The sequence below is a fragment of the Rhodamnia argentea genome, chromosome 11, assembly GCF_020921035.1.
Source record: "Rhodamnia argentea isolate NSW1041297 chromosome 11, ASM2092103v1, whole genome shotgun sequence".
In the NCBI taxonomy this organism is placed as follows: Eukaryota; Viridiplantae; Streptophyta; class Magnoliopsida; order Myrtales; family Myrtaceae; genus Rhodamnia; species Rhodamnia argentea.
The window spans coordinates 19511890-19538671 of NC_063160.1; the positions used below are offsets into that span (position 1 = coordinate 19511890).

The 26782-nt window shown below is 41.3% G+C and overlaps 3 protein-coding genes across 7 annotated transcripts; 1 reads left to right on the forward strand and 2 right to left on the reverse strand.

The window, feature by feature from the left end:
• The first annotated feature begins 2187 nt into the window (after positions 1-2187).
• Positions 2188-26165, forward strand: LOC115735602 (cysteine-rich and transmembrane domain-containing protein WIH2-like). Of its 3 annotated transcripts, none has more exons than XM_030666931.2 (4): positions 2188-2232; positions 24785-24871; positions 25078-25273; positions 25895-26165. In XM_030666931.2, the coding sequence occupies exons 2-4, from the start codon at positions 24823-24825 to the stop codon at positions 25938-25940; spliced, it is 291 nt and encodes a 96-aa protein (XP_030522791.1). In that variant the 5' UTR covers positions 2188-2232; positions 24785-24822; the 3' UTR covers positions 25941-26165. The 3 variants fall into 3 exon arrangements, with proteins under 3 accessions (XP_030522791.1, XP_030522788.1, XP_030522787.1); XM_030666928.1 differs by having other exon boundaries at positions 2201-2217; positions 24768-24871; XM_030666927.2 differs by lacking the exon at positions 2188-2232 and having other exon boundaries at positions 24692-24871.
• LOC115735598 (cyclin-D4-1-like) lies at positions 5986-8248 on the reverse strand. 2 transcript variants are annotated; one of them, XM_048272416.1, is made up of 6 exons: positions 7686-8248; positions 7493-7579; positions 7026-7335; positions 6792-6946; positions 6235-6563; positions 5986-6204 (listed from the first exon to the last, which is right to left on the reverse strand). In XM_048272416.1, exons 1-5 carry the CDS (start codon positions 7968-7970, stop codon positions 6285-6287), a joined length of 1116 nt encoding a protein of 371 aa, XP_048128373.1. In that variant the 5' UTR covers positions 7971-8248; the 3' UTR covers positions 5986-6204; positions 6235-6284. The 2 variants fall into 2 exon arrangements, with proteins under 2 accessions (XP_048128373.1, XP_030522780.1); XM_030666920.2 differs by having other exon boundaries at positions 6792-6901; positions 7686-8242.
• LOC115735597 (nucleobase-ascorbate transporter 4) lies at positions 9361-15157 on the reverse strand. 2 transcript variants are annotated; one of them, XM_030666919.2, is made up of 15 exons: positions 14950-15157; positions 14591-14747; positions 13744-13841; positions 13474-13650; positions 13067-13167; positions 12910-12985; positions 12256-12315; positions 11860-12044; positions 11549-11645; positions 11388-11474; positions 11240-11298; positions 10806-10897; positions 10576-10653; positions 9964-10124; positions 9361-9840 (listed from the first exon to the last, which is right to left on the reverse strand). In XM_030666919.2, the coding sequence occupies exons 1-15, from the start codon at positions 14953-14955 to the stop codon at positions 9622-9624; spliced, it is 1653 nt and encodes a 550-aa protein (XP_030522779.1). In that variant the 5' UTR covers positions 14956-15157; the 3' UTR covers positions 9361-9621. The 2 variants fall into 2 exon arrangements, with proteins under 2 accessions (XP_030522779.1, XP_030522778.1); XM_030666918.2 differs by having other exon boundaries at positions 14841-15157.
• Positions 26166-26782: the final 617 nt, after the last annotated feature.

Here is a 26782-nt window from a genome sequence, read left to right on the forward strand (position 1 = left end):
AAAAACTATTTTTTCTAAAATGACAAACTTCTCATATAGTAAACTAAAATAACAATTAAATACGAATCATATTTGAGTTCTAATGTTAAAAAGAAAATGAACCATGAAAATTAATTTTTTTATTTATTCCTATATGTTTTTATAAATTTTAGTTTCTTTCTATGTTATAATAAATATTTTGTGCATACATACACACACACTTCATATCTATATCATTACATATTTTAGGTATGATAGTATATTTTTTTATTTAATAAATTTTTTATTAAGAAATGATGTAACGAAATAAAAATAATGGAAAAAGATATATAAAAATTAAAAAAAATAAGTAAATAAAAATAAAGTAAAGAACCCATATTTTAAGTGAACAAATTCAAACTTAAAAACAATCTTTCTAATTCTCAAAGAATGTGGGTGAATGAAATTTCCATAAATAAAAAAAAAGGAAACCAAGAAATCTACATCTCATTCTCCTATGTATCTCTGACTCATGTTAAAGTTTCACCATTCCTTTTGTAGTTTTTTAGTTCACATAAAAACACTATGAAAATGGCAAAAGAGTAAAAACTTTTTTCCCTTCATAAGTTTCTGGTTCACATCAAAAGTCTATAAACAAAGAAAGAGAGTCAAAACTCATTCTCCTCCGTAGTTCCGTGATTCATGTTAAAATTTAACGAAACTAGCGAGAGAGGTGAAACTTTTCCTAGTTGCAAATATGAGTGATTATATTTTCTCTCTCTTACTAGAATTGGAAGTAAATTATAAATAGATTATTATAGTCTTCATTTGTGTATTTTCGAGTTCATTTACATTGATATGTATAAATACCAAATAATAAATATGACATGATATAAACATAACCGGCTTTATTATTGTGATTCATCAAATAATAAATAGGATATCGCAAAATCTCTAAGTTTTATATCATATCTTATTCAATCATATCCTAACTAGAAATGCAGACTACCAAACGCAACCTAAAAGTCTATGAACTAGATATGGCCGGGAAAATTGAAGAGAGGATGGTGATTTTTAGACGTATTAGTAACTAGTTATTATTCCTCAGTGATATCTGAACGAGATACCTACTTGCATTACATGCATGTGGATAGAGACAATAGAAATCACGACCGTCCATCGGCCATCATGCGGGGATTTGCCGTCGGGACCCACTTCGATGATACCTTTTGTCGTGTTGTGGGAAGTACCGTCGTACGGACACCGAAGAAAAAGCAAGCCACGCACCGACCATGAGGACCTGCCACGTCACGCTGCCTTCCCATTTTCTCCGACAGAAACGAAAAATATATAATTCTCCGCTTTCTCACGCGCGAGTCGCGACATGTCCGATTCAAGAGTAATCGCGGGAGCAGAGGACAAGAAGGCCCGAAGTAGATTGAAACTTGGGCCATTGCTAAAGAGGTCCAACTTAGCGAGCCTTGCCAATGTTCATAACATGAAGTTGAAGAATTCTAGGACGCTTGATCAATATGAATCCCAAAAGTGGATGGCTGACCGCCGCCACCTTATCCTCGAGGCTCTCCAGTCGGAGAGCGAGGGACTTGCTCTCGTAACCTTATCTCCCGATGTAGGTAAAAAAGAAAGAGTAATGAACCCATTTTTGTTCAGCCAGAAATTGGTCGAAAGAGCAAGAGTCGGCTTACTTAAATCCCTCGTCCCTCAATAGCTCAGTGGCAGAGCGGTCGATTGTTAACTAACTGATGGTAGGTTTAAATCCCACTTGGGAAGTTTTGTTAGTTATCATTTTTTCTGACCTAACGTCCCATGCCCTTCTCCATAATTTATAAACTGGTAGAATCAGTGTACCTTGAGAATAGGCTCTCCAAGGGCTCGACCACTTGAGCCCAAGGCTCATCGAGGTGCAACCGAAGGAAGATGCCGATCAAGCCAACCGTCTCCTCCGCCTGTGGAGTTTGGCCAGAGTACGCGACATGTCCGGCCCTAGCGGTCAAGCCCCCGTGAGCTAATAAGATCTATCTTCACTTCACGCGCAGCACATGATATGTCAAAGAATCGAAATTTATGCTATCTCCAATACTTTCTCGGACTCTAATTAGGTCAAGACTTTGGGGAACGCAGCCCGGACCAACCGCCACAAGTCTGGAGGGAAAGAACAAATTATTGTAGGCTTTTCTACCGACTCTTAACTTTGTCAATTTCTGGTCTTAATCTGAGATCTCTCTCTCTCTCTCTCTCTCTCTCTCTCTCTCGGTCGTATTGACTTTTCTTGAGATCCCCCAAGTGATTCGCTTCCTCACCACCCCCTTCGCGTGGGATTTCTTTTACAGAAATTAACCAGCCTTTCCTCGTAACTTTAAAAGCCAAAAAGGCGAGGGGGAAAAAAAAGACTTTAGAAAAAATCCATCTGTCTTTGTGATCACAAGGTTATGTGCACAAGCATACCGTTGGAAATCATGGGAACCGTTTCCAAAGCTTAATGTATTAACAGATCGTGTTGGTTCGTGGAATTTCAGACCATCTACGAAAAAATTATCAAAAAAGTCTTAAACCTATACATTCACTTTTAAGCATTTTCTTTTGCCAATTTCAGTTCTAAATATTTTGCATCCATTTTAACCGGATGGCACTTACATGAATTCTTTTTTAGTTTTTATGACTTTTTTTCTTTTTTTTTTAATGTTTAGTATTCTTTTTCCAACTATTAGGGGCGGTAACGCCCTAGCCTGGTCTATGCGAGGGTCGCTGTCTCTAAGGGTTGAGGAAAAAATTAAAGAAAAAAAATTATGAAAAATTATTAAAACACTATCAAGAAAAAGTCGACGTCGGCACCGATTGTCCAAAATTGACCGAATAGATTGAATTTGCACAAATTCAAAAGGTTTAGGACTGACTTTGTAATAGGTTTAAGACTTTTTTGGTAATTCTCTCGAGCAGCTACTAAGGATTCTAATCAGCCTCTACTTGCTCTGAAGCTAAATTTTTATAAAAAAAAAGAATGCAACTCGCATCACATGAATGACAGGTTCAGGTGGCTAACGGTGGGATAGTAATGCAGGGGATGCTTACTGATTCTTTTGTTGTCTTCTTCTTCTTGTAAAACGTATCTTCACGTGAGATTTCCTTAGGCATCTTAGTCAAAAGAGAACCAGGCAAAGTAAATGATGATGGGTCGTGCTTTTTTCTTGTTGCCTTGCAAAACTCGGGGTCCAACGCTCAGTTTGAGCTGCCAAAGCTCTCTCTCCTCCTCCTGTCCTCTGCAATCTGAGAGTTCGAGTTCGCTGCTTGGAATTGAATGGGACGCAGGATCGACGCGAGACAGAACAAAGGCCCCAGATCCAAAAGCCTGTCTGGCGTCAAGTCTTTTCTTTACTTCAAGGGAAGTAAAAAACGAGGGACAGAAGCAATTAACCTCCACCACACTCCTGAGATCGGCGATGGGCGATCAATATTTATATAATCACCACCACCACCACCACCAAAACTTACCTGAGAGACCCACAATTTTTCTTCCTTCTTTTTTTCTACTGGAAAGGAGAGGGGGAAAAAGACCCAGTCGAAAAAGTTGTCTTTTTTATTGAGAGGGGAGAAAATTAGGGAGAGAGAGAGAGAGCATTGATGAGGGGTCATGTGGGATTCATCAGAGGACAAAGTTGGTGACAGGAGAGCATGCAGGGAAGCAAGATTGGTTGCATATGAAAGGGGTTGGGGTGGGTGCTCGTGAAAGGTGTTGTTAAATGCTGCCCTTGTCTCATACATTGGCCACCTCTTTCTCTCTCTCTCTCTCTCTCTCTCTCTCTAGCTAGAACACTGCAAAGGCCTGTGTTGTGGGCCCATTTGGGTTGCACCCAGTGGGCCCAAAGTGTGTCCAGTCCAATTCTCACACGTACGGGGTACAACACAGCAACAAAACAACAGTAACAGACCACACACAAACCCTCTCCAACTTTACTGATTGTTCCCCCCCCTGTTTTTCTCCTCCCCCTCCTATTTCCTTTTTTTCCCCCTCCCTCCCTCCCTCTTCTTGCCACTGATTCCCATAGATGGATATGCCTACTCTACTACCTGTAACATTTGTTATGGGGGACTGCACACTATGGAGTTGCAGATTGCAGATGCAATGATGTTTCTAACTCCAAAATTTCATTTGGTGTTTGTATGTTGTGCGTGTATGGTGTTCCTGCGGCGTGGGAAATTCCGCAATGGAGGGCCCACAGCTCTGCTTTCCAGACAGCCTGGCAATGGCGCCCACATTGACCAAAACTCTCTCTAACTCTCTCTCTCTCTCTCAGGAATTCCCAGCCATAGCTTTTCCTTTGGTCCTCCCTCCATTGAAGTTGAAGAAGCCACAGAGAGAGAGAGAGAGAGAGAGTAGATTAAGTAAGTGGAGGAACTTTAAGTGTGTACTTGCCCCAAATATTCGGGTGCATTATCAAAGTGGATTATATAAAAGGAGAGATCTTTGACGTAACCACACATCCAGCTACACCAAGCGGAAAGATAAAGAATAGGAAGGAGAGAGAGAGAGAGAGAGAGAGAGAGAGAGGCGTCTGGTGGATAGCAAATGGGTAAATCCATCGAGAAATCTAGATGGAGTTGCCCAATGGGGAGGGCAAAGATCTTATGGCTCGAGATGGTGTAAACTAACCCTACACTTCAACATCACAAAATCCTAACATGACCCACATAGCCAGTGTAAAGGCGCACTTCTCCGCAAAGTGAACATTTTTGCTAATTATCAAAACCAACCAAATACCCGTATCAGTATCAGAACAAAGTATAGTTTTAGTAATAGGACGGCAAATCCGTGATTACATGGGGAGATCGACAGCATGGATCGGGTTCTCATACCGAACTTTACCCTCACCGTTAGATCATCACACCATGGCATATAATGCAGAGGGAATATACGAACGTGGATAAACATAAAACCCAACCCACGGTTAAAAAAAAAAAAAAGCAATGGAATGTCCATTTAGGAGAGGCAAATAAACTTAAAGGGCGCAATGCATCTGATAAATGGAGAAATAAAATTTGGTAGTTAAGGTGGGGCGCCAATCTTGGCTATTGGCTACATGGCTGCATTTGTTCCCGTACAATCTCCCAGGTGATTTGACGTCCCGGTGTTGTGCCCACATCAAATCAAATCTTTGCCCCCAGTAGGATCGTACTCCCCCACAACCCAACCCCCTCTCTTTACAGCTGTATGGTCCTGATTGATCTTCACCCCCCCCACCCAATCCCCGTCTTTCCCTCCAAAAGTTCCCCCTCCTACGTGGCGTCGACCCATCGTTCCCACGTCATCATCCCCCGCCCCCTCCCCAAAGGGCGTGTTCGTCCATTAGGACTAATCCGCCACGCTAATCTGACTACAAAGCTTATTAAGGAAATTAACTTTATTAGGATTTGTAAAGGGAAAAAGAAGAAGAAGAAGAAACAGAGACAAACAGAGACAAACAGAGAGAGAGAGGAAGAAAAGGAAGAAAAACAAAAAAGGAAGAAAGCTCGGCGCCCCGTGGTGTTACGTTATGTTAGCGGACGGAGACAAACTACTTAGGAGATTGTCAAACATACGCCCCGTACAGTACCGCAGCCAAGAATACCGTCCTTCCCTGTCGGACACGTGTTGCCGCGGCTCGGTCAACGTTCCAAAACTCTAGCCTCTACGACATAGGGGCCGCTCGCGAAGGGGGGGCATTTCCGTCAATCGGGTCGCCCTCCTCCGTCCTCCTCATGATGATGATGACTGACTTTTGGGTGGGGCTACTTTTTCATGCAGCGGAAGAGAAGGCCATCATAATCCAATTGCTCTTTTCGAATAATTGACACATTATTATTATGATTTGTTGGTGCATTGATTCGATCTCCACCTCTTTTTCTTCTTCTTCTTCTTCTTTTTTTACTTTTTTTTTGTCATTGGCCGACACACCAAAGTATATACAAATAAAAACTTTGAGATTTGGCTAAAGTCAAATGGAAATATATATGTTCAGACATTTTTATAGGAGTGACAATGATGGAAAACAATAAATGTCAATGTTGCCGACAAAATTCTCTGTTCCTTCCTACAATTCCCCCTCCCCCCTCCAGGCCTTGAATACCTGTCTATTTTAAATCCCTTAATGATGAGAAAATCAAATTACTGAAAAGGAAAAAGAATTTATTAAGAATTCGCGATTTCTCCCTGGCAAAAAGAAAAAATTTTGATATTAGAGAGAGAGAGAGAGAGAGAGAGGGGGGGAGGGAGCGTGGGAAGGGGAAGGGGTTGTGGTGCTACTGGTGCTGGCTGGCAGTGGTCATTATATCTAGTGTTCCTGTACATCTGATGATTCTGGGGCAGAGAATCGAAGCCGCTTGTTCGGCGGCGGAAGAGGCGGCGGCGGCGGCGGCTCGGCTTGGCTGGTGGTGGCGCTGGGGTTGTTGTCGGAGCGCGTGTCGCAGCTCTTGCAAGCAGCCGCGTCGAGGACTCCCACTGGGCTGGGCGGCGCGGCAGGCGGCTCGGGCTCCGCAACTTTGACCGTGGCAGAGGGACACGTGTCGACCAGGTACTCCTCCATTAGTTGGCGACAGCTTCTCACCATCTCCTGTCCTCTCCCCCGCCCCCCCGCAAAAAGAAATTAATAATAAATAAAAAGAAAAACAGAGAGACAAAAATCCACGGAAAAGAGAAATAGGATTTTATTGCACAAGATTTACTTTTCCATGTCCCTAAACTATCTCGGTCAATTACGATTATACCCTTCGCGAAGAAAACGGAACATATCCTGCGAAAAATCACACACTCCATCTTTGGGATGCAGAAAATCACGTACCCTGTCCAAACTGCTGTGAAAAACCGGAGGCTCGTCGCCGCCCTCGCCGGCGGCGCAGAGCACGGCGGCCGCCGCTATCGTCGACGGCGTGAAACCCAAGAAGTCGATCACTGCAATGACACACCGGATACGATACAAAGCAGGGGAACAAAACCCTAAAAGTTGTTATTATTTCTCATCGGGGGATTAAAGCTTATTCAATGAAAGGGGTTCGGATCGGGTCGAGAACGTTACCCCGGGTGGTGCTGACGATGAGATCCGACGAAGCCGACAACACCCGACGCAACGAAGGAGGACAAGAAAGCGAAGGTAGTTTGGGAACGAAAGAGTGGAGGAAATCGAAAGGAGTGACGGAGCGGAGTCTCCAATTGAGATTGGACATGACCCAGAGCTCCATCCTCTGCACCGTCCTGGGCTCGAACACGAACTTCGGGTCGAACACTTGGAGGTCCAGCAGCAACGGCACGTCCGGTTCCTCCATTTTCGCCGCCAGCGACAAGCACGCCACCGATAGCAGCTGAAACGCCCACCCATTTGCCTCCCTCTGCTTTTTTGTTTTTTCAGAACAAAAGGGAAAAAACAAAATCAGTTTTTTCGTTCATTATATTGTACATGGGCCATTTTTCTCGGGAAAATCTCAGCGCACTTGTTTTCCTCTCGGGGAAGTCAAGAGCGAGGGCAGCTTGTAGGTGGTTGCTTACGGGGAGAGAATGGAAGGAGAGGAAACGGTCCAAGTAGTTGACGGAGAGGAAGGCGGTGATTGGTCGGAAGCGATAGTGTGCATGCACCTACACCACAATAACAATCATCCATTATCCACCACCACCACCATCATCATCCGATATTAGTCTAATCCGACGCAAAGAGATAGATGCGTTGATGATCTATGAGTACCCTCAAGATCCAGTTGATGGAATCTTGGCGAGCGGTGACGTCGATGGAGCGGTCGCGGCAGCGCCGGAGGTAGTCGCGGCGGGGCATGTGGTGGGTCTCCGAGTCGATGAGGCCGACGACGGCAGCGTCGTCGGAGGGTAGATGAGAATGGTAGGGAGAGGGCGGTGAGGAGGAGGATGGGTCCGGGGAGGGAGCGGAGATCCTCGCGTCAGCATCCGAGACGTCCTCGCCGCAGCGGAGGCTGGAGGAGGCGGAGTGGTGGTTGTGGGGCGAAGGAGGCGGCATTGTGGCGGCGCGGGGGATGGCATTGGCGGTCACGGCGGAGGCGGCGCGGAGGAGGAGGAGGAGGAGGTGGTGGAGGCGGACATGGTGGGGTTTCCTGGGTGAGGTGGAGGCAGGGGAAGGGGAAGGGGGCACAACCGCACAAAGAGAGCTGCTATAGCTGTAGCTCCCTTCCTTTTACTTTAGTTGAGGTGAGGTTGCGTTTTCCCTTTCCCTTTATTTTTTCTTTTTGGGCTTTTTCTTTCCTTTCTAGAGGTTCTCTGTTTTTTGTCTGCTTCTTCTTACAGAGAACTCTCTCTCTCTCTCTCTCTCTCTCTCTACTTTTGCAGTATAAAGCAAGTGAGATTGAGCGTATTACCGATGAAGATGTCAATCGGGCTTGCTTGGTAGCTCAAGACGCAGAGAGTTTTATGTAAATTGGAGGGAGATGGAGCTTTAGGATGAGCGAGCCCCCCCTCTCTTTCTCGCAGCTTTTATTACTTTGTCTTTTGTTTTTCTTTTCCTGGTAATAGTGTCCCAAAACTCTTCAAACATCCCAATTAATGCCACATTGACCTAGACTTTGCCTCACATGGCGTGCGCCAACATCTTTCCTAATCTTAAAGGGCACTTGGCCCGCCAAAATACCGATTTAAATTCACCACTTGCGGTACGACGGATTGCATTGTTGCGATCGTCGAAATGTAACAAGTCTCAATTAACTTGACCGTACAATGATTCGGGCGAGAAGGCACAAGTCACTTCAATACAACAATCGTTTTACTCTTATGTAGCCTTCATCAAAATCACATTAGCTTATAACTAGTCGGTAGTTAGGCGCGCAACTTCTTCTTTCAGCTTTGGAGATTACAAGGAAGATGAGGATTGTATCCTCGGACTCTCAAAAGATGGTTTTAACATCATTCTCATGACGTAATCGCAACATGTCTTGAGTTCTCTTTCAGAAGAGTTTAACCCAGGCGGGTCGGACGGGATCACTACAACTATCGATTTGCCATTTCACACTGAACCCGCCAAAGTACGAATTGTATCTTGGATCGTTACGTTCCACCAAATATGAAACAGGACACCTCCAGTCTAAGGAGTCAAAAAGTCTATGATTTCCAGCATAAGGAAGGAGTTAGCCAAGCAACTTCGTCTTCCTAGCGTTTGTTCCCCGATGGCAGCTATTTATGATGGTCAATACTAGTCCCAACCAGCCATGATTAAGTTGGGAAACTACTAATGAGGCTGGTTAGAAAAAACATCATGGGATCTGAGTCCCACAATTCTACCGAACTCCATAATAAGTGAAGAACCGGACAGGACAAGATATATAATGACCGGAAATGATTGTCCATCCTATTTAACGATCTTTGAATTTTGATGACTTCTTGTCCAGCGTTGACTAATTTTCCTAATGATAACTCTCAAGTATAGATAGAAGGAATCATCTTTTGAAGCGTCATTAAGTGCTCCTCTAATTTGCTTCTCAGTTTTCCCTTTTCTCGTGCAGCAAGGTTTCTGGGATGCGAAAACATAGTTACAACTTCATCATCCGTGGTCAAGCCATGAATATACAATGAACAATAAGCATAGGGACCGTAACCGAATGCAGTAGATCAGGTTATTTGAATCTCTTAATAACATGCAAAATTATACCAACTCCCCGTTATTAGAAGGAAGGGAAGAACCTATTGAGGTTGTAGGGAAGTGAGTAAAACTCTTCGCTTCTCATGTCTGCGCTGAAAACAGTAAATTTTGCCCACCAGTGACGTCCAGAGTCCATTCTTACGGCGCTGTGTCCGCAACTATGAGTGCAGTCCAATATATAAGCCACAATTAACGCCACGGTGGGCGCCGATGAGAAAATCACTTGCATTATGTTGTTGAACTGCAAGGTACAGGAGATGTGTATAGTTATGTTTGGCATAAGAAACTTGTTTACATTACGAAGTGCAGAAGGAAATTCAAGGAACTAGGGGTGGAAGACATAGCAAGAGTAGCGTGCACAAACCGAAGTAGAGCCCGTGTGGACAGGACCACGGCCAGAAGTGAACCGATACTGGTCAAAGTATTGCGGCACCGACAGACCCATGAAGAGAGAGAAACCCAGAATAAACTTCGTCCTAAAGCTGTTCAAGTTGCAGAACTGGAGGAAACCGAGACCCGCCGCAGCTGCTCAAAGCACAGTTATCATAACAGAAAAACTCCTTTTAGAAAACTCCACGGACAGACCTCTTCTTAGAATATACTTTGAAGACCTCATACATTTCTCACAAGCTTTGCACAAGTGTCTTAGTGTCTGAAAGCTCTAATTTTAACCAAATGAATATTTGGTTGATGCGTATCTGAGGTTTTGTGATCACAGCAGGCAGCACGAGTAGTTACAAAAAATCACCATCATTGAGTTACAATTAGATACTCCTCTATTTGCCAGGTTCAACTTTGAAACTTTATTTGCTTGCAAAATCCTAAACTAGATGCGAGCTACATGAAGTCATATACTTTTATCAATGTTCTGATGCTGAAATCCCAAAGAGCTGTAGGTAAATACACGACAATAATGAACAAAATTTCTTCTAGAACTTCTTTACAAGAATTTAATGGGAGATGAAAAGAGACATACCCACGTAAGCAAAGAGCACACAGTACAAAGCCGCCACGATGGGTAATGGTATAGAAGCAAGCACAGCACCAAATTTTCCTGCCATAAGGGGACACGAAGATCTTTACCAAGAAGGGAAACTATCATGCTAAGCTATTATCTGTATCATTGTCAATGCAAAATTAGACACCGTCACGGGCACAAAGATGAAGGATAAGGCATGTCTTTAATTGCAATAAGGAATACTGCACCTAACATAGAAAAGAACAGCATAAAGCCAGCTGATATTTCGATGACTCTTCGACTTCCGATTCTCGTCAATCCCAGAAGACCAGCATTTTCACTGAGAAAACAACAAAAGACTGTAAGGTACCAATAAAGAGATGATTTGACTTGCATGGTCTCTTGCTTGTAACTGAGGCGCGATTTTAGTTCTCAAACCTTATTTTACAGAGTAAAGAGTTAAGAAATCAGTAACGCCGCATTAAAGGAATTAAGAGAAGCTTTTGACAAGCTTTTTGCACTTCTTCACTGAATTTTCAGTTCTCCTTTATCGACTATGGACATAAGGGAGCTTTTGTACAACTTCAGAAAATAGGTCAAGGAAGCTCAGGACATCAGAACTATACCATCTAACCAGTTTTACAAAAACGAACTTAGAGAGGGATAATAGTGGGTCACGTACACTGATGCAGCGGGTCCAGTTGCCGTCCCAAAAGCTCCATCCATCAGAGTGCTTATGCCCTGGGGTTCCAAGATTTTACCAATTCTTAGGAGCTCCAACAATATATCAGGAAGTATACACTAAGGAACGGCAATTGTCAGGTGATTACCAGCCACCCTACTCCACGACTCAGCACAGAGGGGGGTACTGGAGTTGCACTTGCATATCTCGATGCAGCAATAAAGGTACCTGTTGACTGCAACAAGAATGGTTATCAGAAAGTTGACAACTGCAAGGATGACAATCTTCCTAACTTTTAAGATTCCGAACCTCTATAAGAGCAACCAATGAAGCAGCCATCATGGCAAAAGCATCACCGGCGTCAAAAGATGGTCCTCCCCATTGAAATGGATATGGAACCCTGATCCTGCAAGCCAAGAATCCCAATAGTGCATAAAATATTAAATGATACCCCATATTCGTGTGAATAATTGACTGTATCATTTAAACTGGAAAGGAGCTCTCATGGCAATTGGATTCTAACAACATAACTGGCCCAGAGAGATATGTAATGACTTCACACTTCCATGCTCGTGAAACAAAATATACAAAATGAATCGATTAGTTCTGTATGACTTCACCATTCAGCACCGCCAATAAGCCCAGAACGATCTGTACGGCAGCTGACTTGAGTATTCATCGATCTCCCATTGTAAGCACCAGATAGGGTTAAGAGTGCTGCAAATGCCCACACAATCGCTACTGAGAACAGGACCGCACATCGATCAAAAATGGCTCTTCGGGATGACATCAAGTGTGGAACATACTGCAAAACAAATTTTCCCTCAGCCATGAACAGTAAAAATAGGATACAAAGATGAGAGTAGCTCAGGAGTCTACTCCTGAAACCGTTGTTTCCAAAAGGAGAATAGCTCCAATTATTATTATTATTATTATTATTATTATTATTATTATTATTATTATAAGAAGAAATAAAAAAAGATACAAACTAAGGAAATCATCAGCACATTGCTCACCTGAGATATAACAATCAGTAAGATCAACTCTGGGAGTCCAATTTCAACACATTTTGCCAGCTGCAATCATCAACAAATAGTAGGACTTTCTTCAGATGACTAAATACATAAATGTACAGTACCACGGCCATATAATTCACAACCTACACCATAATGCTAGTAATATGGCCTAGTGATCATGAGAAGGTACTATCTTTTTTTCTTTCTGCCTGCATCATGTTCAGTGCAGGAACATCTAGTTTAACTGTTAGTGAAACTGAGTGCGAGTGCAATAGACATATGCGGACATATCCTTTTCCACAGCTAACCCGGAAAGAGATCAGTTTCTCTGCACCACGACAGATTGTCATTAGTTTGTCCATTTAATTTGCAGGCATAGCCGTCTGCAACAAGTCATTTGAAACTTGAACAAGAAGCACGTATCATGATCAGGTCTCCCACCCACTGAGTTAAGGACAAAGCAAAAGTTCCATAATTCCATTCAGCTTCTGCTTATGATCAAAACTTGCTCTATGACAAGACCAATGCACTAAGTTTGGTTCCAGCAGAGAGCTAACAATAGATCTGACTTTGAGAAGATTAAATTCTATGCCCATCTGAGACACAAGCTGTTAAAGTTGGACATGAGCAAAACAGGGGTGCAAACATTCTTGCCTCTGGGAAGCCACGAGAAAAAAGGCCTAGACCAGTGAGAGTCACAAAAGGAACCACTGAGAGAGGGCTTAGAAACCTGCAAATAGATCAACTTAGCTTTGCCGTAGAAAAACTAACCAAGATCTCAAAAATGGAAAATATTTCAGCACTGCAATACCTCGTGAAAATTCTCCAGAAGCCGAGAAAACCAATCACCAATTGGAAGAACGACGCAATAATAAGTGCACCTTGCATACGCTGCATTGACTTTTTGAACCTCTACTTTGTTCATGGTAACAACACAGGACAAATAACACAAATCAAGGTTTTATGTAGAATTTGGTTGACTTAAATAAGGAGAGAATGTGAAGGAATAAAGAGAAGACAACAGAATATACTGACCCACTTAAATTAACTGAAACTTTCATTTTTGGTTAATAATGGAAGAAGAATCTGTGACATTTGCTTATAGAATGTATCATCCTTTTGTTCTTAGCCTGGTAACCTTTACCACCTATTCTACTTTGCAGCCATGGGTATAATTTACAAGACTCATAAAGGAAATAATGGAACAGGTGAGCCAACCTCATGTGGGTCCATGTAATTTGAGTTTCCGTTAGACACGGCAATAGAGATAGCCGGGATAAGATACGCTGATGAGCTCCCTATGACAACTGGAAGCCGAGAGCCAAACCAAATCTGTTGGAGGGTGTTTGTACCAGCAACAAAGAGCATGGTATTTATCATTTGAGCCTTCTCGGACTGTCATCATCGAAGGCAAGAATAATCTTAGAAAGAGAAAAAGGGGAATGAGAAGTAACAGAATACATGCATGACACTGAGTTGAATTCTTACATTCCCTCCACCCATTAAAGGAACAAGTATTGTCGCAATAATGACAATAGTGCCGAGCATTACTAAATAATGTTGAAATCCCAGCAATACAGCTTCAGCTGCAGTAATCGAAAACAATTTTAGCTACCATAAGACAAACTTGAGATGGCCACTTGCTAAGGAAAAGAAAATAAGCACTTTCCAGTGGAAATTTGGTACAAAATATAAACATGTATAGGTTCACATATAACGAAGAACAAAACAGAAGCTCATCAGAAATACGGCAGCATTTTCATGAGAACTTCTATCCCGGAAAGCATACTTTTCAAGCAGAGTCTTGTGACCCAAGAAATCAAAAAGCAAACACGATGGGGTTTGTTGTTCTCCCATGTCCTTTCTTCATCCCTTGCTTTTTTTTTTCTTTTTTTTTCCTTTTTTTCAACTGTCGCATTTTCTAGGCAAGGGGAACACCCCGAGTCCTTCCCCATCAATGAAAACGAAAGTTTGGGTCTCTGACATTAGCAGACTACAAGCGAAAATGGGAGAAAAATCAAATGCAGGCACAGTGTCATTAACAAGTTCAGTGAAAGACCATGAAAAACGTGAGAGCCCGCTGGAGCCCCAAATACCGAAGGCATCCTACTGAACTAACAACATCATACAGACAAAAGAAAACTTCTACAAAGGACGAAAGAAACATCAAAGAACATATCTTGCTAAAATTATCAAACAGAGCAAGAGAGAACGAGAGAAACAAAGCACTCAAAGTCCGTCCATCCAGCGATTCAAAAGCGCAAAACGAAGCGCGCGACAACAAGGCTAATGGCATGACCAACCCGCGAAGGTAGAGGGGATAGTATGAACTCACGCCAACGAGGAGCGCTGTTGAGGCAAAAATCAACGCCCGGAAGCTGGATTTTCACGGGGTGAGGCTGAAGCTCGTCGGCTTTCGGAGCCGTCATTCTCGGGGGCGCTGCCTCTTTCTGAGCCGCTGCAGCTGCGACGGGCGACCGTGCGTCTCCTCCCTAGTTCAGTCGAGAGAGAGAATACGAAGGCGTAACGTCAAGGAAAATGGAGGAGTTTTGTAGGGGGCGGAGGTCGCAGCAGGTCGATCATACCGCAATAAATTGAGAGCGAAAAATGCGTGACATGGGATGAGCAGAGACAACCCAACAAAAAGAAAAAGAAAGAGAGTTAGGCGACTTAGGTGTGACTAGAAGCACCCACCGCCATCTTCACAAGCTCCCTCTGTTCTCTGCTGATTTTCTCTGCTTTCTGGTAAGAATTTTGTTGGAGAAGAGAGAGACCGCATCACACTCTTGACGAGAAAGCCAACATTGCCCCTCAGTAGTCACCCAAAAGCAAAATATAACGTGGGGAGGCCAGTCCTTCGCTGTGTGCAGTCAGAAAATGACTCCCTTCTCTCCTTCTCTCCTCTCTCTCTCTTTTCTGTGTTTTCAGTTGTTTGAGCGTCGTTGGCGTTTCCGTTTGCGATTCTGGAGGGGGAAATGACGAATCTGTCCCTGGAAAAAAAGATGGCGATTCGGACCGTTGTTACGAAATTAATGGGTAATTAATCTACCGACGTAATTGAAATATTTTGAGATCGAAATTGTGACAACAACGAATCCGGCGGGTGGTTAAATGTTATGCCGTATTGAAAGTTGAGTTTGCTTGGGGAGCCAAACACCTAACATGAGGGCTTATGATTATTCAATTAGTACGATATTCTGGAGATTTTATCATGTTCGTATCGATGAAAATGACCGATCATCCCGAATCAGAATGTAGCTATGAATACCCTTCTCCGAATACTATCGATCTTGTCATCATGACAAACGTAAACGAGCATATGTTATCACTATTGTCTTCCTAGTTGCTTTCGAACTTTTTCATAATTCCCGAGATATTCATTTGTAGAAATGTCTCTCGTGGGAAAAAACAAACGGCCTGACCACAAAAGCAAGATGCTAGAAACTTTGTGATCGTTTATTATAGCTCCACATTACATTGGTCAATTGAGGAGAGAGTAAACCTATCACAGGGTGGGTTAATTGGATTGAAAATTGTTCGACCCAAATAAATCTATTTTAAGGTAGGCCATATCCAATTCACCCTTATTCCTAAAATACTTTCATATTTAAAGTAGTATAGCAAAACTCACATCCCAACTAAAGAGAGAGTACGGAATGAGCACGAGATCGAGTGAGGACGAAAGAGAATGAAGAGAGAATCATAAAGATAGGTTGAGTCTAAATAAGTTATTAATCCATTTATGACTTATTTAACACAAATATTATGTTTAAATATATTTATGATCTATTTATTGAATTAACCCGCGATACGCGAGTTCAAAAAATAGGTTTATGATCCGTTCGAGCATAGGCTCAATCAATGTCTCGTTGATACGCTTGTGGGACTCGACTTGAACTCTGATGTTGACTTCTCGACCAAACTTTGCGAATTGCAATCTTCCTTTCTTCTCCTTTTTTTCTCCTTTTGCTTTTCCTGAAAATAAAAAAAATTGATTGATTAATCGCCCGTCTTGAACACAAATAGTAACATAAAGTGCTAATCACGCATTTTAACTGCAATAAATTATGCACTTAAATCACAACATCTCTTGTTCACAATAAAAGTAAAAGATTACTTCCATCTTCCAAAATATAACACAATTAAACGTTACATTTAAATTTATTCATATTCATAGAAATAAATCGAGTCGAGATATTTGATCCTCCTACAGTAAGGCCCTGTTTGGCTCAGCATTTGACCAAGGGACTTTGAGAAAATGCAAATACCTTTGGGTTAAAGGCCTTTTTCAAAATGCAAATAGTGTTTGCTAAAGTGTATTTTAAAAACACATTTAAAAAGCAACTTTGACGAAAATATTATTTGGTGAAAAATGAACTTTGTAAAATATTTTTTCTTTTTGAAAAAAAGGCGGCGGCAGGCAGCGACCGGCAGCGACCGGCAATCGGCGACTAGCCGCGGCAACATGCGGCCGCAGCCGCGGCAAGCAAAGGTGAAAAAATTAAAATAATAAAAAAATTAGTTGCATTTCGCCAAAGTCCCTTAGCCCAAATTACCTCTGAAGGTAATTTGGGCTAAGGGACTTTGGAGAGCATTTGAGATGTAATTGCATCTTCCCAAAGTGAGTCAAAAAATGAACCAAACACCATTTGCATTTGGCCAAGGGACTTTAGAGCCCCAATGCTCATTTGCAATGCTGAACCAAATATGGCCTAAATATTGCAATTTGAAACGAAAGGCAAAGCCCATGTTGGCTTTTGCTTGAACTGCACAAACTTTTATTTGATACGAACGAAGCAATGATTCGTTACTGAGCAAGTCATTGTAATATTCCATCGGTATTATCATTTTGCATCTTAGTTTTTTCGGTTATCATGAATGAAATATGCAAAATATTTTTGGTTTGGTTAGCTATGACTCCACCCTACTTAGTTAGCATGGACCTTATAGTCCATATTACCTAAGCTCATCTATATCTATATATACACATATACATATAAATATACACGTGCGCGTCATTTTCTCTTTTATCTATAGACAGGGAAGAAAACATAATTTGAGAGAGACAAGACAGAGATTAGCTAAATATGCTAAGTTGGTAGTGGCAAGACATCTACTTAATTGACCCTAATACACGTTCTCAAATAACATTGCTTATTAGGATTAAATTCTTCTTGTTTAGGGTAAAACGACGACGACGTTGTCAATCATCCTTACCTTCTAGAAAGAAAAAAAGATATAAAAAGCACAAATTTCCAAAGAGGAGTTTTGTGATATGTGACATCTATCTATGTCAAAACATTTTTTGGAGGAAAATTTTAAGGAGCGCCGTAGGTCGCTTGTTAAGTCTTATTAAATGTACTTTTAGAATGTGAAATTTTCCGTCGAAGTAAATTAACTCCCCCCACCCCCACAAAAAAAAAAAAAAACGGGTACTTTTTCAATTTAACAATCTCCGGAAAAGCGTTATTTGTAATTTTAAATTAACTTGATTGGTGTTCTAAAGATGCTTTACTAACAAAACCCTTTTCTCGAAGGATGATGTTGTTGGTGAAGGATAATTTGAATGGAGGAAAGATATGATTTTGCCATGCTTGTAACAGCAGATCGAGGCTACTTGGCATGATAATTTAGTGAAGCGCTCATGAAATTTCTTCTAAATACTTTATTTTAATGTGATGTTAAGCCGTATATGTTCGTCTTAACTTCTCATCCGATCGTCCTATTCCATCGCGGGAAACCTTGAAATTCGCAATTTTCCTTACATTTTTTTTTTCCCTGTACCGAGCGAGATCACATCAAGTATATAAACCCCATGTTCATAAGAGCTATACTCCACTAATCTCATAAACTAAGTAAAACACGAGCCAAACCTCGGACGAGGTCCAAAAATTCATTATGTCTTTGTCTTGATATGGATCGTTTGAAGTTAGGCACAGTTCCTCCAACAAGTTTACCGGAATTTCTTTCCCAACCATAACTAACAAGACCAATTCTTCTTCTTCTTCTTCTGCTTCTTTTCTGATTTTTTATGTTCGGCCAACCAATTAAGAATGTAATAAATCGATGGGCCGTTTGTTTTAATACTAAGATTGGGTGGTTCCTCAACCCCTCAAAACTTTTGTTGTGAAGTGGAAGAAGCATCACCTAATTAAGTCCAAGGAAAGGTGATCTAACTGCCTTCTATCTCCCGCCCCCTCATTAGGTATACGTTGGTCAACGAGGAACTGTCACGAAATTAACGCCTCCTCTTCGATTGGGGTCTTCGCCAAATAAGCATGCACTTAATCCATACAGCCGGCAACTTTGATGATCATGTACTATTGGCCCCAAAGAACGGTACCGTATTTCATGTGTCAATTCTGTGCCGATCTTTGTATAATCGATCAATCTGGATTTGTAATTTCTGTATCAACCCAATTTATTTTGCGTTTAGATTTTGAAGATTCTTATCCACGCGGCGCACCCAATATAGGAAAATGCCTTTTATTGGGTTGCAGACAGGAGGATCCCAATACTCTTGTAGCAAAGGATTCGAGCCCGAGACGGCAAGGAATGAAAAAAACGGATTGAAATTTTATATTTTCACCCTTCTGGTTTTTTTTTTTTCACTGTTAGCGAGTAATAACTTTTAATTGCAATTGACCATTTAGTTCTATCTATCTAACTTTATAGTGATTATCCCCATCCACGATTTGCTCTGGGGATTGAAGGGTTTTCTGGGCCGAGAAGCAGGTGGGACACTGGATCTCGTGGATTTACAATGGGCTTCTTCGATCATTCTTTATTCTGTCGGAAAGACAAGTTCTGCGTTCTTAGCAGATGGAAAGCACGGCGATGGTGGGTAGAGAAGTATAACATCTTTGTCATCTTCTCCTTCTCCTCATTCTTCTTCCCTAAAACACAGAAGTGTTGTCGATTTCTAGACACAAACGAGTAGCAATAGAGATGCTAAGTTCGATTCATGAAATTATTTTTCTCAAGTAACGCAACAAAATGTTAGTCGAGCATTGTGGTGATCTAGCTGCATTGAAGCATAGATGAGAGTTGTTGTATCGCATAATAAACCAGTTTTATATTTTGATACAAGTATTTGGGAAAATTCCAAATAAAGACTCAAAGTACTCTCATTTTTTCAAATTAGGGCATGAAGTAGATACCGTTTCAAACAAAGGCCTGGAGTGCCTTCATTGTCTCAAATAAGGGCCTCAAGTTGACATTATTTCGAATAAAGACCGAAACAGACCATATAGTCTCAAATAAGAACCCGACCTAAGGGCATTTTAGTCTTTTATCTTTTTTTAAGAAATTTCCTTCTTTTTTTTTTTTTTTGTTTTTGTTTTTTCTTTCTTTTTGGCCGATGCCCGACCTCCGATAATGGCCTACCACCGTTGTTGCAATAGGGTTAGGCAAGGCCCGCGAGGGATGACCTTGCCTCCCCTAGGCCCTCGCCGCGAGGGTGGCCCTTGCCAGATCCGGGCTAGGCGACCCTCACCCGCGGGGTTGCCATTGCCCTCCCACCTCGTATACCCTTTTTTTAGTTTTTAACTTAATTTAATTAAAAATTAAGTTGAAATTATATTGACAGAAATACCCTTAACCGGTCGGAAGATTTAACCGGTTGGCCGGCGAGGTGAGGCCCTTATTTGAAATAGTCATGGCGACTTCAAGCCTTTATTTAAGATAATGAAGGCATTTCAAGCCCTTATTTGAAACGATATCCACTTTATACCCTTATTTGAGAAAATGAGGACATTTCGTGCCCTTTTTTGAAAATTTTTCCAAGTATTTTTAGCCATTTTCGCAGCCAAAAGAGCCCTTAGCTTTGTCTCTAACTAAGTAATTAATTAAGGGAAAATGACACAAATGGTTCTTGAACAATATGCAATGTTTTCCTTAGATATTTAATTTGTTCAATGTGCTCCCTTTACTATTAGTAAATGTTCAAAGTTTCTAAATTATATGAAAATGCTCAATGTCATCCTTTCGATAATTCAAGTTAATGGAATATGCTAGTGTGGCTTTCGATCCGTTAAGTTTGCACAATGGACAACAAAAAAAAGTTACACATTGATTGCCCAATCTCAAATCAAAATAGAATAATCCATGTCATGAGAAAACGATGAACATGCTAACACCCTATTTTTTACCTTTTCTAAAAGTAGATAGAGAAACGACAAATTAACTCATCGTTTTAAAATCCAACTCAACATATGATAATGCACACCATTACATAACGTCTGATTTAACGTTTGAGCAAAACAAAAGGATTACATTAAACATTTGCCTATAATTTAGAGACCACATTAAACAAATTAAAAGTTCATTAACGACATTGCATGTTTGGTAAAGTGCAGGAATCGTTTGTGTTATTTTCTCGTCAATTTACTCAAATTTGTATCATTAAAAGGGGATGGCTGACCGTTTTGTTTTTCGTACATAAGGGAGAGCAGTCTTTTAATGCCACTCTCACATTCACCTATTCCCATTTTCAAGCTTGTTTCTTCTACTTTTTACTTCTTCATGCATTCTCTCCCCATATGTAATAATCTAATCTATAGCTGAAAGTATTTTTCTGCTTAGCGATCTTTGACACGACATTTAGATGATGTCGCTGGCTACTACATATAAGAATACAGCTTTAATCATAACGCTAAATCGAGCATATTTGGATTCACTTCAATCCTGGCCGTGCATATACTAATTTTCACACTTCATTTGAACTTTTATTTAATATGCGTGTACCGCAACCGACATGGTAGAACAACATAGTTGATTTTGACATGAAGCTAGCGAAGCATGTCCCACTATAATTGTGATAATATTAGAATTGTCTATCTTAATTTAATAAACGCCGGAGCTTTGCCGGCAGACTCCGGAAGCGAACCGAGACACAAAGGCGGTGGTTCCAGGGAGGTGAACTCGGAGCTTAAAATGGGAATCACTCTATTGTAGCTTGGCATTCTATCTTTGAGACAACTCGGAGTTCGTTTGATGTTTTGGTAGATTGCTTGCCACCTTCCTTTTTTCTACAATGGGGACTTGTACAAGAATGAAGAAACTTAGGACAATGCAAATAAAGTCGAAGAGAAGTCAGTCCTCAGTGCTTGGCCGAGTCGATATTTCGTTGGATCGTGTTGTGTTTATCCTCGTACAATCCTCGTACATTGCACGAATATGCTTTTATTCAAGTTTTGTTCGTCGCCTACTTTTTACTTTCATTTCTTCTTGAAATTGAATGGTTCGTAATAGGAATCGATATTCTTGGTGAAAATAGGATAAGGGTTACATAACAAGGTTCTTGATGTCTCGACAGAAATTTTTTTAATGAAAGCACAAAACGGAAACTTCGGACGAGTATCTTTGAACATAGGCGAAACCTTAATAAAATCAACTTTTCCACATTTACCACAACTACAACTATTTTTCAATGTAAAAAAAAAAAAAGGGGGGAGAGACCATGAATTTTTCACCCCTAAAGACAAAAACGACGAGAATGTTTCACAATCTCCTCTTCTTCTTCTTCTTCTTTTCGGCCAATGTTTCGCAATCGGTTTGGGGAAAAAAACTGTTTCCCGGAAATCGTTTTTCAACTTCCAGTATTTGGACGTAAAAAAATTAATTGGTTTACGGAAACAAAGGATTGAAAAACAATAAGATTAGATAGGGAAAAATGACATCTCCTTCTGGTAAAAATGAAATCACTCTACTAAATCATCAAACAAATGAGAACTAAACCACTCTACTTTGAAATGATTTTCGTAAATATATATACATATATATATCACATTAAGATAGACAATTCCAAGAAAATATATTTTTCGTGGAAAATGAGTCGTTTCTAGAAAATGTTTTTCGGGAAGTCAATTTCCAAGAAAATGACTATATTTTCCGATATTTGGTTGAAATATGAAAAAGACCAGGAAAATATTTTCCGTTGTTTGATATGGGAAATTGGATTTAATTTTCCTCCATGCATTTTATTTAATAATTTATTGTTTTTCCATCTTTTTCATTTTTTATTTTTTAAAATCAAAATTTTTAATTTTTAATTATTTATCTTTTTTTCCTTTTTTCTCCTTCGTCTTTTCTTTTTTATGTTTTTTCTCTTTTTTCAATTATAATTTTCTGCCGGTCACTGGACATGACGACAAACGGCGATCGGCCGTAGGCAACACCTGGCCTCGCACAAGGTCGGCAATATAGACAATTCCAAGAAAATATATTTTTTGGGATTGGGCGAAGAAGAAGAAGGAATACTAAAAAAAATAAACAAAAAAATACAAAAAAAGGAAAAAAATAAATTTTATCCGAAAAATAAAAAATAAAATTTTCGAATTTTGAAAAAATAAATAAAAAATGAAAAGAAAGCAAAAAAATAATTAAAAAGAAAAAATAGTTGAAAGAGAGGATGAATGAAAATTGTGGAAAATGATTTCCTCTTTTCAAAATGAGGAAATCATTTTCCTTAGTTTTAGAGGGTGTTTTTTGTCGACCGGAAAATATTTTCCGTTAATCGATCATTTTTCGCCTCCCAATCTTTTCAGTACATTGGCCAAACTATCTATAGTGAATATTGTGGCAGGTGAACTCGCACATGTAAATGCGTATCGGAAAAGCTTGTCTTTGCCATCTTTCTCCTCCCTCGTTCTGCTTCTTCTTTCTCCTTTTCGAGCAATGAGAAAACCTGTTCGCTTGACAATTAAGAAAAGTGATTCTTCGTCAGACATGAACAATGAAAAAGAAAAGAAAAGAACAAATAAGTAGTGACAGAAACGCTAAGATCGATTTGCGAAGTTAATTTACTAAGTAAAGAGACAAATGGGTGATTGACTATTCAGAACAATCGGGCTGTATTTAAAGCTATGTAGCACGGACACATCCCCGAGCGAAATTTTTACGTGTCGGACACGTGTCGGTGTTCGACACTCGCCGGACACGCGGTCAACTGAACAGACACGCGAGCGACATGCGTGTGTCCGTTAGGACAACGACAACGCCGCAGACTCACCTCGGTTGAGTCGCCTCGCTTGAGGAGCTTGCGGAGGAGGATGGAGGACATGGCGTGGAGCTTGATGTGGGGACAGCTGTGGAGGAGGTGGGCAAGCTTAAGGGACAGGGATTCGAGGTCGGCCTGCTTAGTGAGGTGGAAGAGGGAACCGGTCGGAGATCGGAGGTCGGACCATCCCGAGCTGCGCTGCGCCTTTGGAATGGAAAGAAAAGTAAGGGGCGGGAGCTAAAAAGAAAAGTAGAGCGGGCGATTAGGATTTCGAAGTGTAAGGTTTTTGATTTTTTTTTTTTAATATAAGAAAACTAAAAGTAGGAGATGGGGCGGAGGTCCATCAAGCAACGCCTAGAGAGTGGGTGGGTGGGATTAGATTTTGAAGTGAGAGGGTTTGTTTTAGTGTTTTTTTTTTCATTTTTTTAGTGAATAAAATATATATATAAATGATAATTTTATTCTTTTATTTTATGCTTTTTTTGTTATTTATTTATATATAGAATCGTAGGAACGATAATTTATCATATATAAATAAAAATATATATTTACTATACAACGTGTCATAACGTGTGGAAATTCTCTATTTTTTACGAAATCACTTGTCTGCGTGTCGTGTCGTGCCGTGCCGTGTCCGGTATCCTGTGTCCTGTCGGTGCTGCATAGATTTAAAGCCACCAACCAGAGTTGGTCAACCGAATTGTATATTCATAATCTGAATGTCTCTGGAATTATTCTGAGCGAAAATTTGGTCCTTCTTCGTCGCTGCAAAAAACAGTGCCCCAGCTTCGTTTGGGCCAGTAATAACCCCAACCAGTCCCCCACGCCCACCCCAAAATGGTTTATGCAAATTTTCCACCTCCCCTTCGTCTTTTTTTAATATCGAAATCCTCCTCTCTGTCTGTTGCGTAAGGAACTTTAGGACAACACGAAATGAAGTTTAAGGAAAGCTTTATTTAAATGAGCGGGCTAAGTCTGACTCGTTCTTCGTGTTTCGTGATTCGTTTGTACTAAAGTAGGGTGGTTGAGACAACCAATTCGCGACGGCATATCGATTTTGCTTCTACTCGAATTGCAATCCTCACAGCTAAAACTTCCCCCACCCCATTCTCCTTCGCAATTCGATGACCAAGTTGATTAGTAGACGTGATCGTCCGAGTAAATAAATGCGACCTAAGTTTTTTTTTATTTTTTTTTTACGAGTATTCGATGATCAAGTCGATTAGTAAAGTGCATGAAAACAACATCGGAATTGAATCGAATGAAATCGGAATTCAGTTTCGTGGCCCAATGCCAGATAAGAGATTGTCTCGTTCTTCTGACGCGTCTCCAACGCGGAATATCCAAGAGCTTTTGCCATAAAAAGTGCGCAAAACCGTAATTAAATTAACATAAACCTCGTCTCCCTTCTCTCTCTCTCTCTCTCTCCCTTCTTGTTTTCTCTGATTCATCTCCCTTTTCCGCCTCTGTTCTTTACCTGGCAAAGCCAACTACAAGACCGAGGATAGCCCTTTCTCTCTCTCTCTCTAGTTTTAGCCCGTGAGGGGAAATCCACAGAAACCCAGACGATGAGCTATTACAACCAGCAGCCCCCCGTCGGCGCTCCTCCTCCTCAAGGTACTACTTTTTCATGCCTCTCCCGATCGGGAACTACTGCCCCCAATCAATCGGCTCTTCTGGGTTTCCGTCTCTTTTCTTCCGTTTTGTTTCTAATGTGGTTTTTCCTTCGTTTTGGTTGGTTATGGTGTTTTGGAGAAAGGTAGTTTCGTTGTGGCCGGCTTCGGGTTTAACTTTAAAGCGATTTCTCTTTTGTTTGGGTGCAGGATATCCGCCGGAGGGATATGCCAAGGAGGGATATCCGCCGCCGGGATATCCGCCGCAGGGGTACCCGCCACCGGGATACGCGCCCCAGGGGTACCCTCCTCCGCCTACAGCCTACGCGCCGCAGTACGCGCAGCCGCCGCCGCCGCCGCCGCCTCAGCAACACCACAGTAGCGGCCCGAGCTTCATGGAGGGCTGGTGAGTTATCACGCGACCCCCGCTCTGTCAATTTCTCTCTCGCTCTCTCTCTCTCTCTCTGCCTCGCGCGCGCATGCACACGAGACTTTCTTCGTTGGAGCTTCGATTAGTCTGAAGCTTTGAGTGGTTACCAATGGCGACCGGCAATTGAAATCGGGCTACAAATCGGCGAGGACGCTCATAAGAGAAATAAGTTTAGCCGAGATGCAGGGCATCAACAGTTATCAATTCTGCTCTTCTTTTCGCCGCACAAGTTTTATCGAAAATCGAGGTGGGGATGATGGCTTGGTGGGGCCGATTGTGGGAGGTGGGGGGGTCTTTCCCGAGGCGAGACGATTCGGAACGCACGAATTAATTCCGGGCGGCATTGTGGTCTGCGTTGGAAAACGAGCGCGCCTGTCATTTTTTGTCTTCTTCTTCCACCAATGGAAAACGGGGAATACGCTTTCTGATACTGATACAATTATGATAAATTATATGCCTTAATTCGAATTAGAGAATCATATTTAGCTCAATATAAGCGTTTGATCAGCGTTCAAGAAGTTGATAATGAGCAATTTGAGAGGATCTTGATGGGTTTCTCTCAATCACTTTTGGTTGACTTTGTCTGAAAATTTGCAGTTTGGCTGCTCTATGTTGCTGCTGTCTCCTGGACGCCTGCTTTTGAAGACCCGGAAGGCCTTGTGCGTCGAGAGAGCAGATCGTTCGGTCTTGTCCAGTGTTCAAGCTTCACACCCTCATCTTCTTCTTCTTCTTCTTTTTTAATTTTGATTGCTTCTTTTTCTTGAACTTGGCCCCTCGCGGGTGAATTTGCGCATCTCGATTGCGTTTTTTTTAGCGGCTGTAATATCTGAATCTTCTTGTCGGAAGTGGTAGCTTTGATTCGGTCCAATTGGGTTTCGAGATCCGCCCTCGCCGTCCATCGGCGCGTCGATGTGTTGAAGCTCGATGCAACAATGGGTGTAACTAAATGTGAACATCGCTTCGATGCTAAGTAATGCCTTAAATCTCTAGAACATCTACCAACCAGCATTAGACAGTAGTAAGTCCTCGTTAGCACATCCATGCAACACGGTTTGGTGCGAAGAGGAACAAGGCGAAAAACCCTTTTGAGTTCTTGCAAGGTGCTCACTTTTTCCCCCCGAGGGATCTCTATTTTCAATCAAGAGTGGTTCAAGAGATGATTAGTTTGATTTTTCGAACGAAAGACATGACATCAAATGAGATTAGCATCCGTGAAAAGAACAGGAGGAAAACCATTCCCCGCGTGTATCTTAAGTTATGTTTGTTTCACAAAAAAAAATGAGTGATTTGAAAAAAAACTTTCCAAAAAAATGATCGCTTGTTTAGTCTGAATTAATTAGTCAATGAGCTTTTTTTTGCTTGGATTATTGACAGTAATTTCTATCTAATTTTTCGTGAATAATGAAAATACCTTTTTTCAATTATTTCTGTTAGTAATATAAGTGATCAATTTTAGGAAAATGTATTCCAAGGCATTCATTTTGC